At 37.5% G+C, this 18253-nt stretch overlaps 3 protein-coding genes and 1 pseudogene across 3 annotated transcripts; all 4 read right to left on the reverse strand.

Annotated features, from left to right (window-relative positions):
• Positions 1 to 228: 228 nt before the first annotated feature.
• On the reverse strand, positions 229 to 2250 carry LOC140768028 (receptor-like protein 39). Its single transcript, XM_073108104.1, has one exon. The coding sequence runs from the start codon at positions 2110 to 2112 to the stop codon at positions 832 to 834; it is 1281 nt and encodes a 426-aa protein (XP_072964205.1). The 5' UTR covers positions 2113 to 2250; the 3' UTR covers positions 229 to 831.
• Positions 2251 to 2257: 7 nt separating this feature from the next.
• On the reverse strand, positions 2258 to 11870 carry LOC140768352 (uncharacterized; annotated as a pseudogene).
• A 634-nt stretch (positions 11871 to 12504) lies between these two features.
• LOC140768103 (uncharacterized) lies at positions 12505 to 16411 on the reverse strand. The gene is made up of 6 exons (XM_073108214.1): positions 16270 to 16411; positions 15985 to 16183; positions 15158 to 15339; positions 14906 to 15080; positions 14290 to 14492; positions 12505 to 12817 (listed from the first exon to the last, which is right to left on the reverse strand). The coding sequence occupies exons 1-6, from the start codon at positions 16310 to 16312 to the stop codon at positions 12678 to 12680; spliced, it is 942 nt and encodes a 313-aa protein (XP_072964315.1). The 5' UTR covers positions 16313 to 16411; the 3' UTR covers positions 12505 to 12677.
• Positions 16340 to 18084, reverse strand: LOC140768102 (geranylgeranyl pyrophosphate synthase, chloroplastic-like). The gene is made up of 2 exons (XM_073108213.1): positions 16958 to 18084; positions 16340 to 16477 (listed from the first exon to the last, which is right to left on the reverse strand). Exon 1 carries the CDS (start codon positions 18011 to 18013, stop codon positions 16988 to 16990), a length of 1026 nt encoding a protein of 341 aa, XP_072964314.1. The 5' UTR covers positions 18014 to 18084; the 3' UTR covers positions 16340 to 16477; positions 16958 to 16987.
• Positions 18085 to 18253: the final 169 nt, after the last annotated feature.

The following is an 18253-nucleotide window of genomic DNA, read 5'->3' on the forward strand; positions in this document are numbered from 1 at the left end:
CTAAGTTTGGTTTTTACTGTGATTTAGTTAAATTTAACTAATGAAGTGATATTTTGCAAGTGCTTTTCTGTGGCAATTATGAAACTTTAAATCTCTTTTTGGTGGCGATTATGTAAACATTCCAAGTTGGATAACTACTTCTTCAAACTATCCAAAGTGACACGAGTACATGTACTATTGACAAACAGAGACACTGGTTGAGTTAAAGCAAGACCCAAAGAGAGTGAATAAAGTTAAATAGGCATTGGAGCAGCAAGCCTTTAATTACTTGGCTTTACTCCTCTGCCAACCATCCCACTATCTTGTACGCAAGTAGTAATACACCAATCCACGGATCAAATGCGACCGTTAGCGCTGCCCGGCAAATAAAAACAAATCCAATCACAAGTAGCAAACTGGCAATGGACGAAGCTAACACGAAATTCGACCGTTAGGCGGTGGGATTCCGTGAGCTCCTTTCGTTAAACAACGTTTCACGAAGAACTTAATATCTAAACAAGTGATGATCTTAAAACGGAGAGAAAACTTACATTTCAAACCCTGCATGTTAACGAATTTATGATTCACACCCTATATTCTTAGTATTTATATTTTAAGTCCCATATTTTAAATTTTAATTGAAAAAGAATACTTTAGTAGTCAATAAAATAGGGCGCAAATTTTAATTTAAATACTAAAAGAAATATAGGATGTGAATCGTATATTTGTTAGTAGGATCTGAAATATAATTTTGCCTACCAGAGTTTTAATCTCACCTGTTTAATTATTAAGTTTTCCAAAAAAACAAACAAAAAAAAAACTAATTTATAGAAAGAACCTTTGCGTTATCCATCAGCCGCCGCCGCCGCCGCGGCACTGGTAGGGGGGCCGGGAAAGCAAAGTGCCGGCACTGACGGGGCACCCGGCGGAGGCATCCGCGAAGGCGATCTCCATGCAATTGTAGGAGAGACAAAGCGCGACTGATTCCGGCAGTTGCAGCGGCGGCGCCGGGAAGGCGGTGAGGAAGTTGTGCTGCGCGTAGAAGGTCGTCATCCGCCCCGAGAACACCATCCTCACAACCTCCTCCGGCACCACTCCGGTCATCCGGTTATCGTTCAAGAAGAGGCTCCCCGCCGCCGCCAGCCCCGCCGGCACCTCCCCGGACAAGAAGTTATGGCTCAGATCCACCACCGACCACTCCGGCGGGGGCGGCGGCGGCGGCGGAGCCAATTCGACCCCGCCGGAGAGCTTATTCCGTTGGAGGAGTATCGACGACAGCCGCGGGAGCGAGAAAACGACCGGCGGGATCGCCCCGGAGAAATTGTTGGAAGAGAGATCTAGAAATTCCAAATCCGGAAGCGGCAGAGTGAAGGCGGAGTCGAGTAGACCTGACATAGAGTTGCCGGAGAGCGAGAGGTAGCGAAGCGTGGAAGGAATCGGCGGAAGGCCACCGAATACGGAGTTGCCACGTAGATCGAGGTGGAGCAGTTGCGCCGCGGAGAACTCCGGTGGGATCTCGCCGGAAAGCCCGCCATTCCCGGCAAGGATGAGCACCTTGAGGCTCGTCGAAGAAGGTAAGAGCAACGGAATCGGGATTTGCCCCTCGAGACGGTTGTAGCCGAGATCGAGCGTGTGGAGATCCGGCAAGCCGGCGAGAGAGGCAGGGATGCCCCCGCAGATACGATTCCTCGAAATGGAAAGGAGCCTGAGGCGGCGGAGGCGGGCGCCGAGGTCGGACGGGATCTCGCCGGAGACCTGGCCGGGGTAGACGACGAGGTCGGTTAGGGAGGTGAGGTTAGAGAGGGACGGCGGAAGCGAACCCTCGAGTCCGGGGGAGTCAGCGAGGCCAGTGCCGAGGGTAAGCACGGAGACGCGGAGGTAGGACTCATCGTCGTCGGCTAAGGAGCAAACGATGCCGGAGAAATTTTGACACGGTCGAGAAGAAGAGGAGTTATAACCATCGGGGAAGTCCCAAGTGGAGAAGAAGGTGGAACCGGGGAGGTCACGGAGCATGAGATGGATGTCGAAGAGGGCTGCGTAGTCGGTGGGATGGAGTTGGAGTTGGAGTTGGTGGGATGGAGGAAAGAAGAGGAAGAGGAGAAGAATAATAGGGAGGAGGGAAGAGTGAGCCATGAGAATGAGAATGTTAACGGTGGAAGATCCAAATTTCAAGTTCTGTTGGGGTGTTTTGTGTTATATAACGTTGGGAGTTGGGGGAGGAGGGTTTTGGGAAGAGAGAGTGAGGGGGAGGAAGCTACAAGGGTGTGGGGATCCACCTGGCAGACTGGCTTCATAATCCATTGGTCGGTTGGTAGACAAAGGGGGGGGTCTGCAGATGATGATTATAGATACAGACTACAGTTTATCTCTGTTATTAACGAGATGTAACAAAAAAAACTTTAATTAATTAGGGGCTGTTTGATATGATGTTCCTTAAAAAACACGAATATTTATGAATGTAAAAAGTAAGAAGAAGGCCTAAATGTAATTGATTATATACTTATGGATCCTCTTATGTAGAGTCTCTATATAACATCCATTCAATTAGAAGGGAAGGGAAATCTACCTCACTGAAACATGTTTAAAATTATAACTATTTCAAAACAAATACAAAAGAAAATAGTATGCTAAATCTACTGCATCCAACCAAATCGGGCGCTTAATCGCTAAATAAATATTGACACGAATAAACCACGTTAATTCCAACATTTACTAAATACGTCGGTTTAGACCGTAACGGAGTAAGCTATAATTTACCCTATAATTTTAATTAAATTTTAGCAGAAATGAGTTTGGTTTTGATTTTTATTTTTAAGCAGTCTGAGGTTTGATGATTGCACTATCTATGTAACAGTATGAGTTGGAGTTAGATAAGTCGACATTTTCTAACCCATGTCCAATAAAACTTTAGATAAAGCTACAAAAAGGAACATACAGCATCATAAACTAACTATAAAATGTAAACAAACTTTAAATGATATTACTATTTAATTTGGTTGGTATTTATGACAGCATTTCTTCAGAACAGCCAGCCCATGTGGATGCTTAAAAAGGACAGTTTGCACGTGGTCACACTACATCTCTTTCAAATACGCATGCCTGCATGGGAGTGCTGGTTGCTGTCTAGTTTCCACGATGACTATAGTACGTAAAACTTCTTCTTTATTATTTATTTATGGTAGTAAAACCTCCTCCATTGGAGGGTTGGTGAGGCTGGCCCAAAGATTCTTTGACCGATTGGATCAACACTTCAACAGTAGTGTTTTCTTTGATCGGTAGAAAAAGGTAAGGCTTGGATCAACAGTGTTTGCTTTAAATATAGGGAAATTTGCTAAGAAACCCCTTCCTAATAGGTTTATTTTGGTTCATAAGATATATATCTTCTTCATGTTACTGAAGAATTTCTCTCTGTTAATATTGCAAATAGGATGGCTAACTATAAGAATTTTTAAACAGCCTTTTATTTTTTTAAATGAGGGTGATTCGACTATCCCTATCTCTCGATTTTCTTATTTTGAATATTTAAAAAAAAAAAAGAGTTTAGGAAACGATGTTCAAATATTTTCAAGATGATATTTGTAAAATTTCTAAGCTAGATAATTTATATTTAATTATTTTTATTTTCTGATTTTATAGGCACTTAATCTTTTTTATGGTAATATTAGGATGCTATGATGGTGACAGTAAAGTTTTAATTATTGAAAAATAAGAATAAGGTAGAATTCAAACCATAAAAATCAACAACATATGGGGATATTAAAACTTTCCACTCAATTAATAGGCCATGGTGGGGGGTACTCAAACATGAAGGGCTAGATAATCCTCCAATCTGAGAACTGAATGGGACAAAGTATATTAAATGAGGCTATTTGACTAGGAAATAGGAAATAAATGTGGAGGGGGAATAGAAGTGATACTTTAAGTTCAGGGTTAAATATATTCTACCCTTAGATTAGATCCAAAATCAAGGTAACCTTTTGAATTCCCAATTGTTGCATTTAAACCCTTTTGAGGTCCCAAGGTGCTAAGCAACACTTAGTATTTCCGGCCAACTTGACAGGTATTGATGTACTTTCCATCCAACAGATATAATAACAAAAATACCTTTTCCAGCAGTAAAACATACTTCACATCTTCTATTGTATTTAAATGATCAAAATCATACCCTAAAACCGACAAGGATGAGACCCACGAATGAAAAGAGTTAAAGAGATTCTGAATGATTTCTCAAACCATAGTGGTAGATGATAATTATACTCTTACCTTATCTTCCATTCATATTGGATTATTTATAGGCTAAACAAGAGACAAGCTCTGTTCTATATATTCTAGGCACGTTTTAAACCCATACATAATCCACTAACGACTGCCAAAATAGTGTCAAACCATCCGTAAGCACTGTAGATGCAACCAAAGAAATATATATATATATTCTTGAAAAAATGAGCTAATTTTTTTACTAAACTAAAAGAAACTTATGCACCTAAATAATCTACCTCCTAAAATTAATACCTAAAGATGCTACTCTTGAATACTTATTAGTGTTCTACAATCTATGCTACAACTAAAGCATTCGTAAATTTCGTTTTTTTTTTTTTTGCATATAAAATGTTGATCTTACTGACTCTTAGTTTATCTAAAATGTCTTAATTAAAGTCTTTATATTACTGCAATAATAATGTATCGAGTTTTGACAAAAAGAAATTAACTTGTTCAGCGATTTAGTTTAAAAAAAGCCATTGATCTTCTTAGCCCTTTTAAATTCAAGGTAAAACAGTAAACAAAAGTAATACCAAAAAATATCTATTTAATCATAGCACTAAATAAAACGCTAAACTGTTAAGCATTTTATCCGACCAAAAGTAAAACATTAATCAAATCATCATTTTTTAAAAGTAAAAATGCTAATATAATCAGTGTTTTTATTGAAAGAAAAAGTATTCAACAATTCAATAATTTATTAGAAAAAGATATACACAAAAAAAAATGTTTGTAATATCATAAATTTGTGCTCGGTTATTTATCTTAGTCACTAAATATATTGCTGTGAAGATAGGAAAAAAAATCATAGCTCATCCAAATTTTACTGTTAATTTTTTTAATTCTTTCTAATAAAACACTTAAATACTTCAACGTTTCTAAACATAAAACGCTAAATAGTTAAACATTTTATTAAAAAAATTAATACTTTTATTAAAAGGTAAAATACTGAACTTATCATTGTTTTACGGTGCTCTGGCTTAATTTAGTATTAAATTTGAGGTAGAATTTAAATAAATAAATAAAATATAAAATAGAGCTACTTTGGTAAAAAAAACTCTCTTTCTCCATGGTTAGGGAGTAAATCATTTCCTGTCACCAATAAGTTTCCAAAGAGACCTATTTTGATCAAATACTATATATATATATATATGGCTATCAACCAAAAGAGTCATGATGCCTATGCACGCCATGTAATGCTGACGTGTCATGTGCAGCAATCCATATTCACCCAACTGGGGAATGGGGACGCCATCAGTTTGGCCTACGGATGCAATGAATAAGACACAATCTATATTAGACATGACGCGTGATACTTGCCATGTGAATATTCTGTACAAGTCTCTTCTGTCAGTAAGTTAAAATATAAAGACAATTTCAGATCCTACAAGCCTACAAACAAAGACCGCTCCAAGGGACCGCAATCCACTGGAAGGTCTTCCCCACACGGTACATCGTATCTTGTTTCTACTTTATTTTGTTTTCTTTTTATAAATGACTTCATTATATTTTGATTTATTTATTACTTTTACCCTCTTAAAGAAAAAAATAAATAAACATATACATCTCTGGGTTATCTTATTATGTCATTAAGTCAAATTTTTATTTAAAAAATGTTAAAAAGTTTGACTAGTTAATTAGATAAATCGAAATAAGAAATAGATTTTAGAGTTTGATATTTATAAAAATTGTCATTGAGACCGACCATTAAAAGGAGAAGATTGGAAGATATGATAAGAAAACAGAGATATTAAGCTAGGAAAAATTTTAAAATTATTTATATCAGAGTTCTTTATAATAGTTGAGGGTCAAAATATAACTATGCCTACTTTAAAAGGAAAATGTACTAAAGGAACAGGCTTCATGAAAATTCACTGCAGTGCATGATTGTATGTATTAATGTGTCAAACAGTAGAGAAGAAATATACTGCAAGATAGTTTCATACCTTTCGACGTCTTGTCTGTAAATGTAGCAGAGAGAAGAGCAACAGCGAAAATGATATCTGCAAGAAGAAGATGAGCAACAACTGGATCAATATTGACAGCCAATGCCTCTTCTGCAAAGCATATAGCAGAAAAGTGCCATGGAAAATGATCTTTGTTGTGCATCAAAAGGATAAAAGCTAAAAGTAGGATGAGATCTGCAAGCATTCACACACAACCATTGGCCCTAAGATGATCAAATTAAAAAATTAATACCAGAATATCTTCTCGATCACTTTCTTGGACATTTTTATATGGTGCTTGATTCAGAGTCCATCTTATCACCACTTGGACACAATAAGATTTCTAAATCACAATTACTAGTTGGAAGTTCTATTGCTCAGGCTGCCTGTTCGACATAATATAAGTTGGAGAGTATTAATTGTTAGTAACAGTAGAAAGGAAAAAAGGACATTAATGGCATTAAATAGAATAGACAACTAAGATATAAACAATACCATGAAATAGAATCAAATTTAAGCTATAATTGAAAGCTTTCCTCAAACGAATTTATTAACTTATATAATAGATCTTGGAAAAGGCAAATTTTACAACTACCTTGTCTACTGAGAACCAACAGGGAAAGCAACTAAACAAGTGCATCCAGATGCCAAGGCTTCTACCAATATAGAAAGTAAAATATGTAGGTAGCCTTATTTGCATTATTAAAGAGATTGTTTCCACAGACTAAATGCATTATACTAAATATATGAAGAAGAATACTTTGTGGGATTGCATTATCCATAATACATGGATTATTGCCAAAACCAAGGAGAAGGGGCTTATGTGCACTCGTGCATCAAGCCAATGGATTATAAAATATAGCGGATGGGTGATGACAATTAGAAACTCTCTCTGAAACACAGTCAGTAGCTACCTTCCTTCTAAAACTGCCTCATCATCACTCATTCTTGTTATGAGTTTTAGTTTCTATAAACCTTCCCGCTGCTCCAATAGTTTTATTTGTATCACTTTACTATTGCAGTTTAGACTAAAGGGCAACTCTTACTTTATTCAACATATTTGACTAAACTCAAAATCGAATTTGAAAATCCTCATTAGAGCAGTTGTAGAAGATAAGATAAACTTTTCAACGCATCAAAAATAATATTAATCAAATTTTAGATAACAAAAATATAATAAATGTATGTTTTTATTATATCTTTGTCATCTAAAATTTAATCGGTATTATTTTAAATGCGTAAAAAATTTTATTCAATCACCTACAACTTTGTCTCATAACATCTTCAAATTTGACTTGTGGCTTAATTATATATGATAGAAAAAATAATACTTACATTTTGAACATAACTGTAATGGGTAAGGAAACACAAATAAAACTATAGGGATGTAAAGTAAATTTAAACCCAACCACAAAGTGTGAACTGTACTTTCCTCTTTCTACAAACATCGATAGAGAACAATGTTCCCTATAAAATGAAGGTAACAGATGTTCCAAGTGTAGCTTGCCATGAATAATCTTGAAGAGAGAGACTAATGTTTCTGGGGAGAACAAAATTTGTAATGCACTGGAAACGTAAATATACTGATGAGCAATTCTTGCTGAATTTAGTAGTTAAATAAAATAAATAGTTAATAAAAGTAAGAAATATAATACCTATTTGAGGTTAAGGACAAATAACCACTGCCCATTATTGCATGGTTACCAACTATTTTGGGAACTTTTCGAACTTATAGAACTGAATAAAATCTTCAGATCATTAATATCCTTCAGAACTTCCATGAAGTTTGAACCCATGTTGTAACTCAGCCTCAAAAACTGCATTCATCAGAGAATCTTCACAAGTTTCAGAGACACTGAAACTATAGCAAACTTTATAAACATAGGCATGTACCAGAAATATAACTATGAATTTCTTCAAGAATCTCATCAGCATATTCTTGTGTAGAATTTTGTAGGGTGTTGATTTTCAATCTCAAATTTCCCAAATTTTCAAGTTCCACCTCCTCTTTCTCCTGTAATAGACGTAGCTCCTCGTTCTCCCCTTGATGTCAATGTGAAATTTGCTGCATTCATCAATGAATTTTTCCCTATTGAAAATAGAAGATCAGTTATTCAAGACTAATAAATTAAAAGGGGGGTAAATCTTTTTGATTGGTTCTAAATATTCAGAGTTTGTAATCAAGTATTTCGAATCTAGCAGTGATCAAGGCATCAAGGTCATTGTGGCTGCTATTAAGAGTTGTCTGATTGAGTTTTACATTACAGAGTACCAAACTGCATCACATTTGAAAAACAAAGACACTCATGCTAGTTCCTATGTTGCTGGTATTTTATCCATTACAAGACTGGGCAAATCTGAGCAAAATTAGGAATTGACAATTATTTATGGATGGTATATATATATATATATATATATATATATATATTTGTCAGCTTAATATTAAAATGAATCAGAATATCAGATATCAGAAACTAATAAAATATGATGTAAATATAACTGATTTACAAAGTGTACTTCAAGTTTGATCAACAGTATTCTTCAGAGGACACCATTGGCCCAAAATACTATCCAGTGATGATTATGAAGTATGAACAAGTGAATGAACAATTGAGCAGACAACAATTCTAACTTGGAAGGCTGAGATAATTCTCACAGATTTGATTGCCCTAGCATAATTTGTGAAGCAAGTATCCGCATGCCAATCAGAAAGTGGCAAGATGATTGAATCATGTTTCCATATATATATATATATATATTTACCGTCCTGTTAACCCCCCATCTGCGCCCACCTTTACTTTAATGGAATAGTCAAGTCTGTGCAGCCTTAAGCAGGGAATTATTCTTGCTTTCAGGTTGCAAGTTCTTGTATCTGAGTCAGGAATCAAAGTATATGGCTGTCATATTGTTAGCAAGCTAGGCATACCTCTGTAAGACCTTATTTTATACAGTGAGGATACATATAGCTTAATTAGATGAGAAGATCTTATAAGTCAAAATATGTAAAAGAAAATATGACATAGAAGGTAAGTCCACTGTATTGGCATCTCACCAATAGGAAAAATTAGTAAAAGAAAAGCAACTTCTACAAAGCAAAACACTTCTGAGTACCTAAACTAAAAGTAAAAAAGAAACAAACTAAACAAGAAGCTCAGAGTTTATCATCAAAGTTCAATGCCATACATCTTATCTGGAATCTTTTTCTGTTGCCGTCAAGGTTCATCTTCTGGACTCTCATATTCCCCTCCATTGCTTCCACTGAAGTCATTGTAGCAGCTGTTAGGAAAGAAGGTAACATTTGAGACAGTCTTAAGTTTTACAAGAACATCACGTGAGATCCAAAGAATAACCTATATGAAAAAGAAAGAAGAAAGAAAATGTGAGTTTATTGATACCACATGATACATATAAACTGATATCATGAAAGGTGGAAAACAGAACATACAAGCACATGATCATTATCTGATTTCCATCTGGAGCCTTATATTAATTAATTTATTTATACTTTAGTTGGCCTAATCTCCATCATCAGATTCTAGGTTAGTTGTTTGAATAACAGCCCTTATTGGAATTGTGGGATAATCCATAATTTCAGCCTCTTCAATGATGAGGGTGAGTCTACGTACATGTTGCCTTCCCCAAATCCCGTATTGGAGGGAGTTGAGTGCATTAGCCGTCCATTTGTTTCCTAATACTAAGATAAAATGGCACAATAGAAGTATAAAATAAAATGATCTTGCTAAACAATGCAATTAGCTAAAGAAACGGAATGATAGATGTCAAAATTTCACATGAGATAGCTATGCATCATAAAGATAACAGATATGTAACACATTCAAGGTAAGCAATATAAAAAAATAAGAATAGTCTGCGGACAATGTAACAACCAATACCTAGGTACATGGAAATCACAATGAATAGCAAAAATGATTCATAAGCTAAAACTAAAGCTAAGCTACTATACATCATTCAACTACAGAGAAGCAGCAAACAATCATCTGCCACTTTGGTCAAACAGTTGAGTTCAGAATCCCCAACTGATACCATATTTATCGATTCAGACTCCCTGACACAATAGTCCTTGATTTCAGAATGCTTTACAATTTCCAAATCTAGTTCTCTTGTTCTCTGAATATTTTGATCGATTTCTTCCTTGACCTAGCACCATCCAGGCATGAACCAGCTATCTAGCATGCTAATTTCATGGAAAGATGAGACTTAAGCATGCTGCTAATAGTGCAGCAGAAAAAATTATAAAGCTGATTGAATGATTAAAACCTTCCATGGAAACAAGAGATAGCAGATATCAATAGTATGTTGACATTCAGTGAACTTCACCAGATTGTTCATTGGTTATCTATTCAAATTAATCGTCAATAAAGTTGTCAAATTATAGCATACCCTGCACTTTGAATCAATCTTAAGTGTCGTAGATATATAACCCATGCCCACCCAAATCTTACAATCTTCCTTCGTTCTGGTAGTCGTCTCTAGATTAGGAAACATTTCTCAATCCGCCAACCTATCTACCAACCATCCTGAGGTATTGATTTAAGAATCATTTTGACAAATAATTGCGATCATTCTGGTCGTAAGGGCTCACGAATTCAAAACCAAAGCGATCAGAGAAAGAAGAGTGCGAGAAAGCAAGAATAGATTAGAGAGAGAGAGAGAGAGCGAGAGAAGAGAGATTAATTACCTGGTCGAGCATGCCCTCGACAAAATAAATCCGACGAAGAATGGCTCCCGAGTCCTCATCAACCAAGAATGTCGTAGAGAACGGCAGCGAAGCAGCACGGAGCTCGGCGAAAGGCTCTCATTTCTAAGCAAGTTCCATGAAACGAGTTCGAAAGGTTCTTAAATCTCGTAATTTCAGGTGAACTCAGGGTCTTAATTATAAAACTCAACTTTTGTTTTTCATTTTACACCCTGAGTTATGTGTTTATTTCTAATTTAACCGCTGTAAATTTTACATATTACCTCTTGAGCGATCCTAACATTTGGTACTTAACGTCCAAAGTGTTTACAAAACAATTATATTTAGGATTAATCCTCAACTATAAATGTTAATGGAAACCATTAAATGACTATTTTACTCTTACATTTTCTCTTTCTCTTTTAAAATAAATAAATAAAAGATATTTTATAAAAATGTGCAATAATCTAAAAGGTATAATATGTAATTATCCCCACATATTTATTTACCAATTAATACTTGACCCTTTGGTCTTTGGACCATTCATGCCATAACTAAATGGATTGGAAATGAATCTTAAGATTATAGTGGAACCAAGGATGGAATGTACCCATTTGTTTTCACAGGATAAGGGAAATAATGCCTCTTGTTCTCAAAGATGTGGTCAAGCAACAAAATGTTGTAACTAATAGACCTTAATTTACATGATAATAATCGGGACAATTGAAAAGAAAAGTTAATGGAAGCTAAATTTTGTGAACTGTAGCACAGCAGTTACACCTATGAAAAGAAAAAAGGATAACTTGTATAGTTATATAGACAAGATCTTATGCACACAGGAAATTCAGCGCCGTCGGCGTGGGACCTGGCAGTTCATGTGGATTCATCTACCATATCATCGCCAAGGCCCGCAGGAAAAGGATTAAGATGCAGAGACAAATGATGACAACTTCGAGGACAGAATCAAAGCCCAGTAATCCATCCATCATCTTCGTAGAGATCTTGAATTTCTGTCGCGGGTCGATAAAAAGGTATCAGAGTTCAATGATTCTGAGATTATATAGACAAAATAGACGTGAATTATGCATATAAGGAAGCAGAATAAACAGAAGTTTAAATAGTACATTAATTATAAATTACATGCATACGTAGTTTGTTGTCTACATCTTCTGTATTTTATAACAAGGACCTGAAAACGAATACAGAATGTTGTTCCTCAAAAGGCATGATCCATGGTGATAAGAAATTCAGATGCAAGAACCTATAATTTCAAGTTCTTTTGTGCCTTCATATATAATATTGAGCTAGAAGATACAGACTTCTATCTCTGTTTCCAGTTCATTTATATACAGAGATGAGGTAACTGTAGGATATCAGCTCAATGACATTTGATTTCCAATAAAATAAAGTAATGCCATGAATATCACTAGTCAACAGTAATGCTACTGGCCTTGCGAATATGAAGTAACTAGAACTCCAGCATAAGCAACCAAAAAACTTATGGGACCACAACTGTTGAAACTTGAAATTAATCAAGTTGATAAATAACCAGTAGCGCATTCTATGACATAAAATCTAAAGCTTCAGAAAGGAATGAAATAAGTTGAATAAGAGAAATCAAACCTCTAGTAGTAAATTTTGTTTAAGAGGAAGATTTTGGTCGGCAAGTTGAATGCAACAATGCAGCATATCCAATACAGCTAACTCAGTGTCATGGTCATCTATATCTGCATAAAGGATTTCTACTCATTATTTCAATTGTACTTAGATAGTTATATGTTCGCAAGATGTAATATTCATGAAACATCACTTGGGATGTCAAAAATCTGTTTAGTAGGAGGGATTCCCAAAATTTCTCCTAGATGAGTTCGAACTTGAGCACGTTCAGGGAGTGAGAGCTCCTCTCCATGGGTGACAACAACAACTGGCTTGTTATCTACACAAGAAAAAGAAAGAAAGAATTACTCTTGAGAGATGTGATTAACCAGGTGATGGCAGCAGTAACTAGAAACAGGGAAGAACACACTGACAGTAAAAACAGAAGTTGATGCTTCAAAGATCTCGACAGTATTGAAGGAACATTCAGCATATCTTAAATTCTTAACACGATTTTTCTACAATAGCCCTAGGGCTTATTGAGATAAGTAAAAAGTATTATCAGTTGAAGGCAGCATAAATGAGGATGACACAACAATATTTCTGTAATTTACACCATGAAACTTCCTTTACTAGGAAAACTGTAAAGCATTAATACAGTTGTCCTCAAAGATCAGAGCTAGCTGTAGTCTAATTGAGAGAGATGGGAAATTGGTGGGTGGGGGTTGGAGTGGGTATGAAGCGAAAGAAGAAAATGATACGCCTATGATGATATCGTGTGCATTTCTCCACATTCACCACATTAAGAAGACTGCTATCAATTGAAGAAATAATTCAGTCTCTGAGTGGGAGCAAGCAAACTATCAATTTCCACTTAATGATCTAATCACAACAATAAATCATACAAAGATAGAATGAAGATTAGTTAACTGAAAATTTTCAGAATATTTACTCGAACTGATTTCTCCAATTCTCATTGTGCCCATCTAGCTGCAGTTCACTCTTTCCATGAGCCTCCGTAAACTAGGGAGCCAGGCAGCCGCTATTCCATGTTGGCAATGATAATGTCTGAAGAACTTACTGCCCTTCAGCAGAATGGCATTTGGGATCTTGTTCCTCTTCCGTCTGGTAAGGTTGCTATTGGTTGCTGTTGGGTTTCTAAAGTAAAGACGTGAGAAGATGGGTCTGTTAACAGATACAAAACTAGGCTGGTTTTCTAAGAATGCAGACCCAGCTGAGTGGACAAGATATGTTCGAATTAACTTTGGCTTATCATATCCTTTCAGTTTCTCTACAATTGGTAGTTTTAATGAGATTATATTCGAAATTTGTTTTTCAGAATTTAAACCTGAAAAAATGAAGAAAGCTTAGGACCATGTATGTAGATCTGAGAAAGTTCAAAGAACCAAAGCACCAGCATACTTTAAACTAGAAACCTAGTGGTCAACCAGATAACTCATTGAGGTCCTATAAAAGATCAGTACAAGGAAGATCATTTTATTTTAGATGAGGACTGGTGCTAATTTTCTGAACCCTTATTCTATACTTGGAAAGTATGTATTCTAGTGAAGATTTTGATCAATATTCAGGAACTTATTTATGCTCTCCTACTTGTTTTAAGTATCCTTCTCCCATCTGATGATTAAGTATCTCTTTGTCCCATTTCATCCCTTTACTCTTGTGAGCTAAAAGTATGCACAAGAAAGACTAGTCAAGCGTCACAAAGAGAGGACATTTAATACAAGCAAAATTAAATCTAATAAATTAGGGGAAAAAGGAAATATAATGCCCAGTTGCAGTAAATATACGCACCTCTGAATGACATGAATGGATAGTTAAAGGTTTCAGCAAGGAAGTAAATATATCGTGGATCCTTTCTATCCATTGACTTGAGAATAGAGGTTCCATCAACAACAAATATAACAAAGTTCACATTCCTTTTCTGGAAAGGGCGGCATTGACCCTGTCGTTCCCTGGATTTGATTTTCTTTCTCATAACAGCATTGTCTGAATCCCTATCATAGAAAATAAATAAATGTTATCTAAGCATGCCATTTACCTGATTTATTCTCGACATATACATCTCCCGTTAACAAATAATTCACCAACTAAACAGAAAATTAAATGAAGGATCAAACATTACAATTTTCTCAAAACATTTTACCTTCTAGAATACTGCCTTTAGAATTACAATATCAAAGGTTGAATTATGAAATCAAGCAAATTTACCATGAAATACCAAAGGTTGAATTATGAAATCAAGCATATTTACCGTGAAAGGTGAGCTGATGAACACTTCAGAAAATAACAATCTGAGTGAAAATTCACTAGATAAGTTCACTAATGCCACATCATAATGGTCCATAGGACTTCATAACCACAATTCCAATCTAACTTGAAATTAGCTGTTCATTTGAGATCCTCTTACCAGAACACCATCTTTCCATGTCTGACGCCTTGGGTCATCCAGCATTGCAGCTGCTTGAAGTTATCAGACGGAATCTCTGACAAACTCCGCGTATCATAGATGCAAAGTGATTTTGAATTCCTCATAATCATGTACTCTTGCAGGAAACAAGACCCTGTTGTTGCCGACAAATTATCTATGACACAAGTACAGATAAATCCATCAATGCCCTACTAAAGTAAAGCCAGTTAACAACACCAAGAGAAAAATTACGGGACACTTGAGCTCTGTCGGGTCTAAATGGGTCATTGTCAAAGATTCTAGTAATCTTATTGACAAGTGTGCTCTTTCCAGATCCTCTCGGGCCAATTAGAAGAAGTGTAGTGGTTTCAGGAATCTCATAGTCATCGACTTTGGCCCTGCCGACCTCCTCAATCCATGTACCAGGTTTATACCTATGAGCACACCAATTTCAACTTGTAACTGACGATTAAAAAGAAAAAAATGTTGGAAGAAAGTTCTAAAACTACCCTCCTACCCATTTAACTAGTTCTAATTCATACCCAAACTTATTTCTTTTCAGCCCTTATTTTCCAACTTATAATGAGAATAATTATCTTAAGGTGGGTGATTTGCATTTCACACCCTACATGTTGAAAATTTATGTTGCGCACCCCGCATTTTCAGTACTTAAATTGGGAAGCATAAATCTCCCTGTATCTTTTATTATCCTCATAGTCTAAGTTTCACCCTTTATATTTCTTTCAGTCGTCCTGCATCTTTTATTTAAGGGTAATCCATGCAAAAATCAAATATTTTTTGAGATATATTTATTAATTAAACCCCGGACAGCACTTTGGGCCTACTTGGAGCAGTATTCAGTGGCCCATTGGGCCAAATCTATTAAGGCGATAATTATCTATTCTATCTCTTGTTCTTATTCTATATGTTGAACTATAAATTGCAGAAATACAACAAAATAAAGCAGCCATTCAATTGCTTAATCATTCCTAGGATTCCCAATCTTACAAATAAAAGACTTAAATCTTAACAAAAGAAAAGATAGCCCAAAATTGAGAAAAGTTGTTAGCTTAGATTACCTTCGGATCAAATCTTTGGTATCTTGTAGCGAGCAAGCTCGAGCGGCGGAGAGCGCGTAGGAGTTGAGGACGTCGAAATAAACCCCGCTTCGCCGCAGCTCTTCCACCGCCAGCGACGAGTCGTCGGAGGATTGGGATTCGGCAGACGAAGAAGGAGAAGAAGAAGTAGTCAAGGTCTCGATACTGGCATCGACGACATCTGCGGTTATATGAAGTCGGCGACGAGTTAGGGTTTCGGCGCAGAGTTTTGTACGACGGTGTAGGAATCGAGATTTTGGGGAGTACCTGGATCGAGAGGAAGGGAAGTACGCCGTCGACCGCCGCCCATGGCTTTCGGAGTTGTTTGGCGGATAGTTGGGTCTCGTTTTATTCGAGCAGCGGATAAATATTTATTTATATTCGAGTGTCAACGGAGAGGTGAAGGTGGAGAAGAAAGAAACACACGCAGCCTGGGATAAAGTGCGGCCCACTCGGATAAATTTATCGGATATTCCTGCAGAAGGGTAGTTTGGAAATTTTAATTGATCAAGTTCAATTAGTTTCAAATACAACCTAACCAGACATTTGAGATCAATTTAGATAATGTTACACCTTTACTAGAATAAGAAGCCTGATAAAGATTAAGGCTATGCTTGAAATCAATTCTAAGATATAGAATACATTGATTTCATTTAGAGATTCAATTGAATTCATTTAAAAATTTCTTCCTTTTGTTTTACTCATATGCTTTTAATAAGGATGGCAAATAAATTTGATATAAATCCGACCTCAAACCATTGTATTTCATTAGGTAGAATCCATCCAAATCCAATGAAATCAATTAAAATCTTTATACTTAAGATGAAGATTTGATGAAATTAAAATAAGATTACTTAAATGGTTCCAAACAGTGATTTAATGAATCTAAAACTTCAAATCAATTGAATTCGACTAGTTTGATGAATCCAAACGGGGTGCGAAGAAACCGGATAACCCCAGCTTTATCGGCGAAGTTATCCGGCTCTCAGTTCTGCCGGTATGAAATATAGCGGGCAAGATGATAGAGCGGCGCCGCCGCCACCTCCGCGTATCGGAATCCATCCAACTCCTCCTCCGCCTCCTCTACTAACCTCGCCGCGAACTCCCTCGCCTTCTCGACCCCCATCAGCTTCGGATACGTCGCCTTGTCGCTTGCCAGGTCCTTCCCCGCCGTCTTCCCGAGCTCGGCCGACGACTTCGTCACGTCCAACACGTCATCCACCACCTGGAACAGCAACCCAATACGCCTCGCGTACCTCCTTATCCTCTCCACCTCCTCCTCCTCCCCTCCTCCCATTATAACTCCGCACACCGCCGCCGCCTCCAGTAGCTTCGCCGTCTTATGAACGTGGATGAACTCCAACTTATCCAAGTCGATCAGTTCCCCTTCGCTCGCTATGTCGACGATTTGCCCGGCGACGAGGCCATCCGACCCCACCGCCGAACCCAGCTCCGATATCGCCCGGATTACCCTCTCGGGGTCGAGCCCGGCCGACAGCCCGCTCCTCGCCACGTGCTCGAATGCGAGGGAGAGCAGCGCGTCCCCGGCGAGGACGGCGGTGTCGACGCCGAACACCACGTGGTTCGTCGGCTTGCCGCGCCGGAGGTCGTCGTCGTCCATGCAAGGGAGGTCGTCATGGATTAACGACATAGTGTGGATCATCTCGGTGGCGCAAGCGACCGGCATGGCGGCGGACTCATCCCCACCGACGAGCTCGCAGGCGGCGATGGCGAGGATGGGTCGAACGCGCTTGCCGCCGGCGAGGAGGGAGTAGCGCATGGACTCGTGGATCCGCCGCGGGTGGCGGAGGGGGATGGCTTCGTCCAAGGCTACGTTTACTCTCTTGGCCTTGGCCGTCATGTACTCCTCCAGGTTGAATTGCTCAACGGTTTGAGTCAGTACGCACTTAGTGATCGCCTTGGAATTATTTTTGAATAATAATAATGGAGTGGAATATTTGGGTTTTGGAAGTGGAGTGGCGTAGTAGAGAGAAGCTCCAATGCTAGCCATGAGAGAGAGAGAGAGAGAGAGAGAGAGAGAGAGAGAGAGAGAGAGAGAGAGAGAGAGAGAGAGAGAGAGAGAGAGAGAGAGAGAGAGAGTGTTGGATAAGTTGACGAATAGAGGGAAGAGAGGGGGGGTATAAATAAGATTATTGATTGGAATAAGTGGTCACCTATTGAAATTTATTTATTTATTTTTTGGAAGATGCTATTGGGATGGGAGTTTGATATGAGATGAGTTATTCGACTT

The sequence above is a fragment of the Typha angustifolia genome, chromosome 10 (genome assembly GCF_048772165.1).
Source record: "Typha angustifolia cultivar Huaian chromosome 10, ASM4877216v1, whole genome shotgun sequence".
NCBI classification, from domain to species: domain Eukaryota; kingdom Viridiplantae; phylum Streptophyta; class Magnoliopsida; order Poales; family Typhaceae; genus Typha; species Typha angustifolia.

What these genes read in the sequence shown, in the direction of transcription:
- LOC140768103 (XM_073108214.1), bottom strand. Translation starts at nt 16,312, where the DNA reads ATGGGCGGCGGTCGACGGCGTACTTCCCTTCCTCTCGATCCAG. An exon ending in TTCCCTTCCTCTCGATCCAG is followed by an intron (nt 16,184 to 16,269) that starts GTACTCCCCAAA and finishes ATATAACCGCAG; the next exon opens with ATGTCGTCGATGCCAGTATC. An exon ending in ACCAAAGATTTGATCCGAAG is followed by an intron (nt 15,340 to 15,984) that starts GTAATCTAAGCT and finishes GTGTGCTCATAG; the next exon opens with GTATAAACCTGGTACATGGA.
- LOC140768028 (XM_073108104.1), bottom strand. Translation starts at nt 2,112, where the DNA reads ATGGCTCACTCTTCCCTCCTCCCTATTATTCTTCTCCTCTTCCTCTTC.
- LOC140768102 (XM_073108213.1), bottom strand. Translation starts at nt 18,013, where the DNA reads ATGGCTAGCATTGGAGCTTCTCTCTACTACGCCACTCCACTTCCAAAA.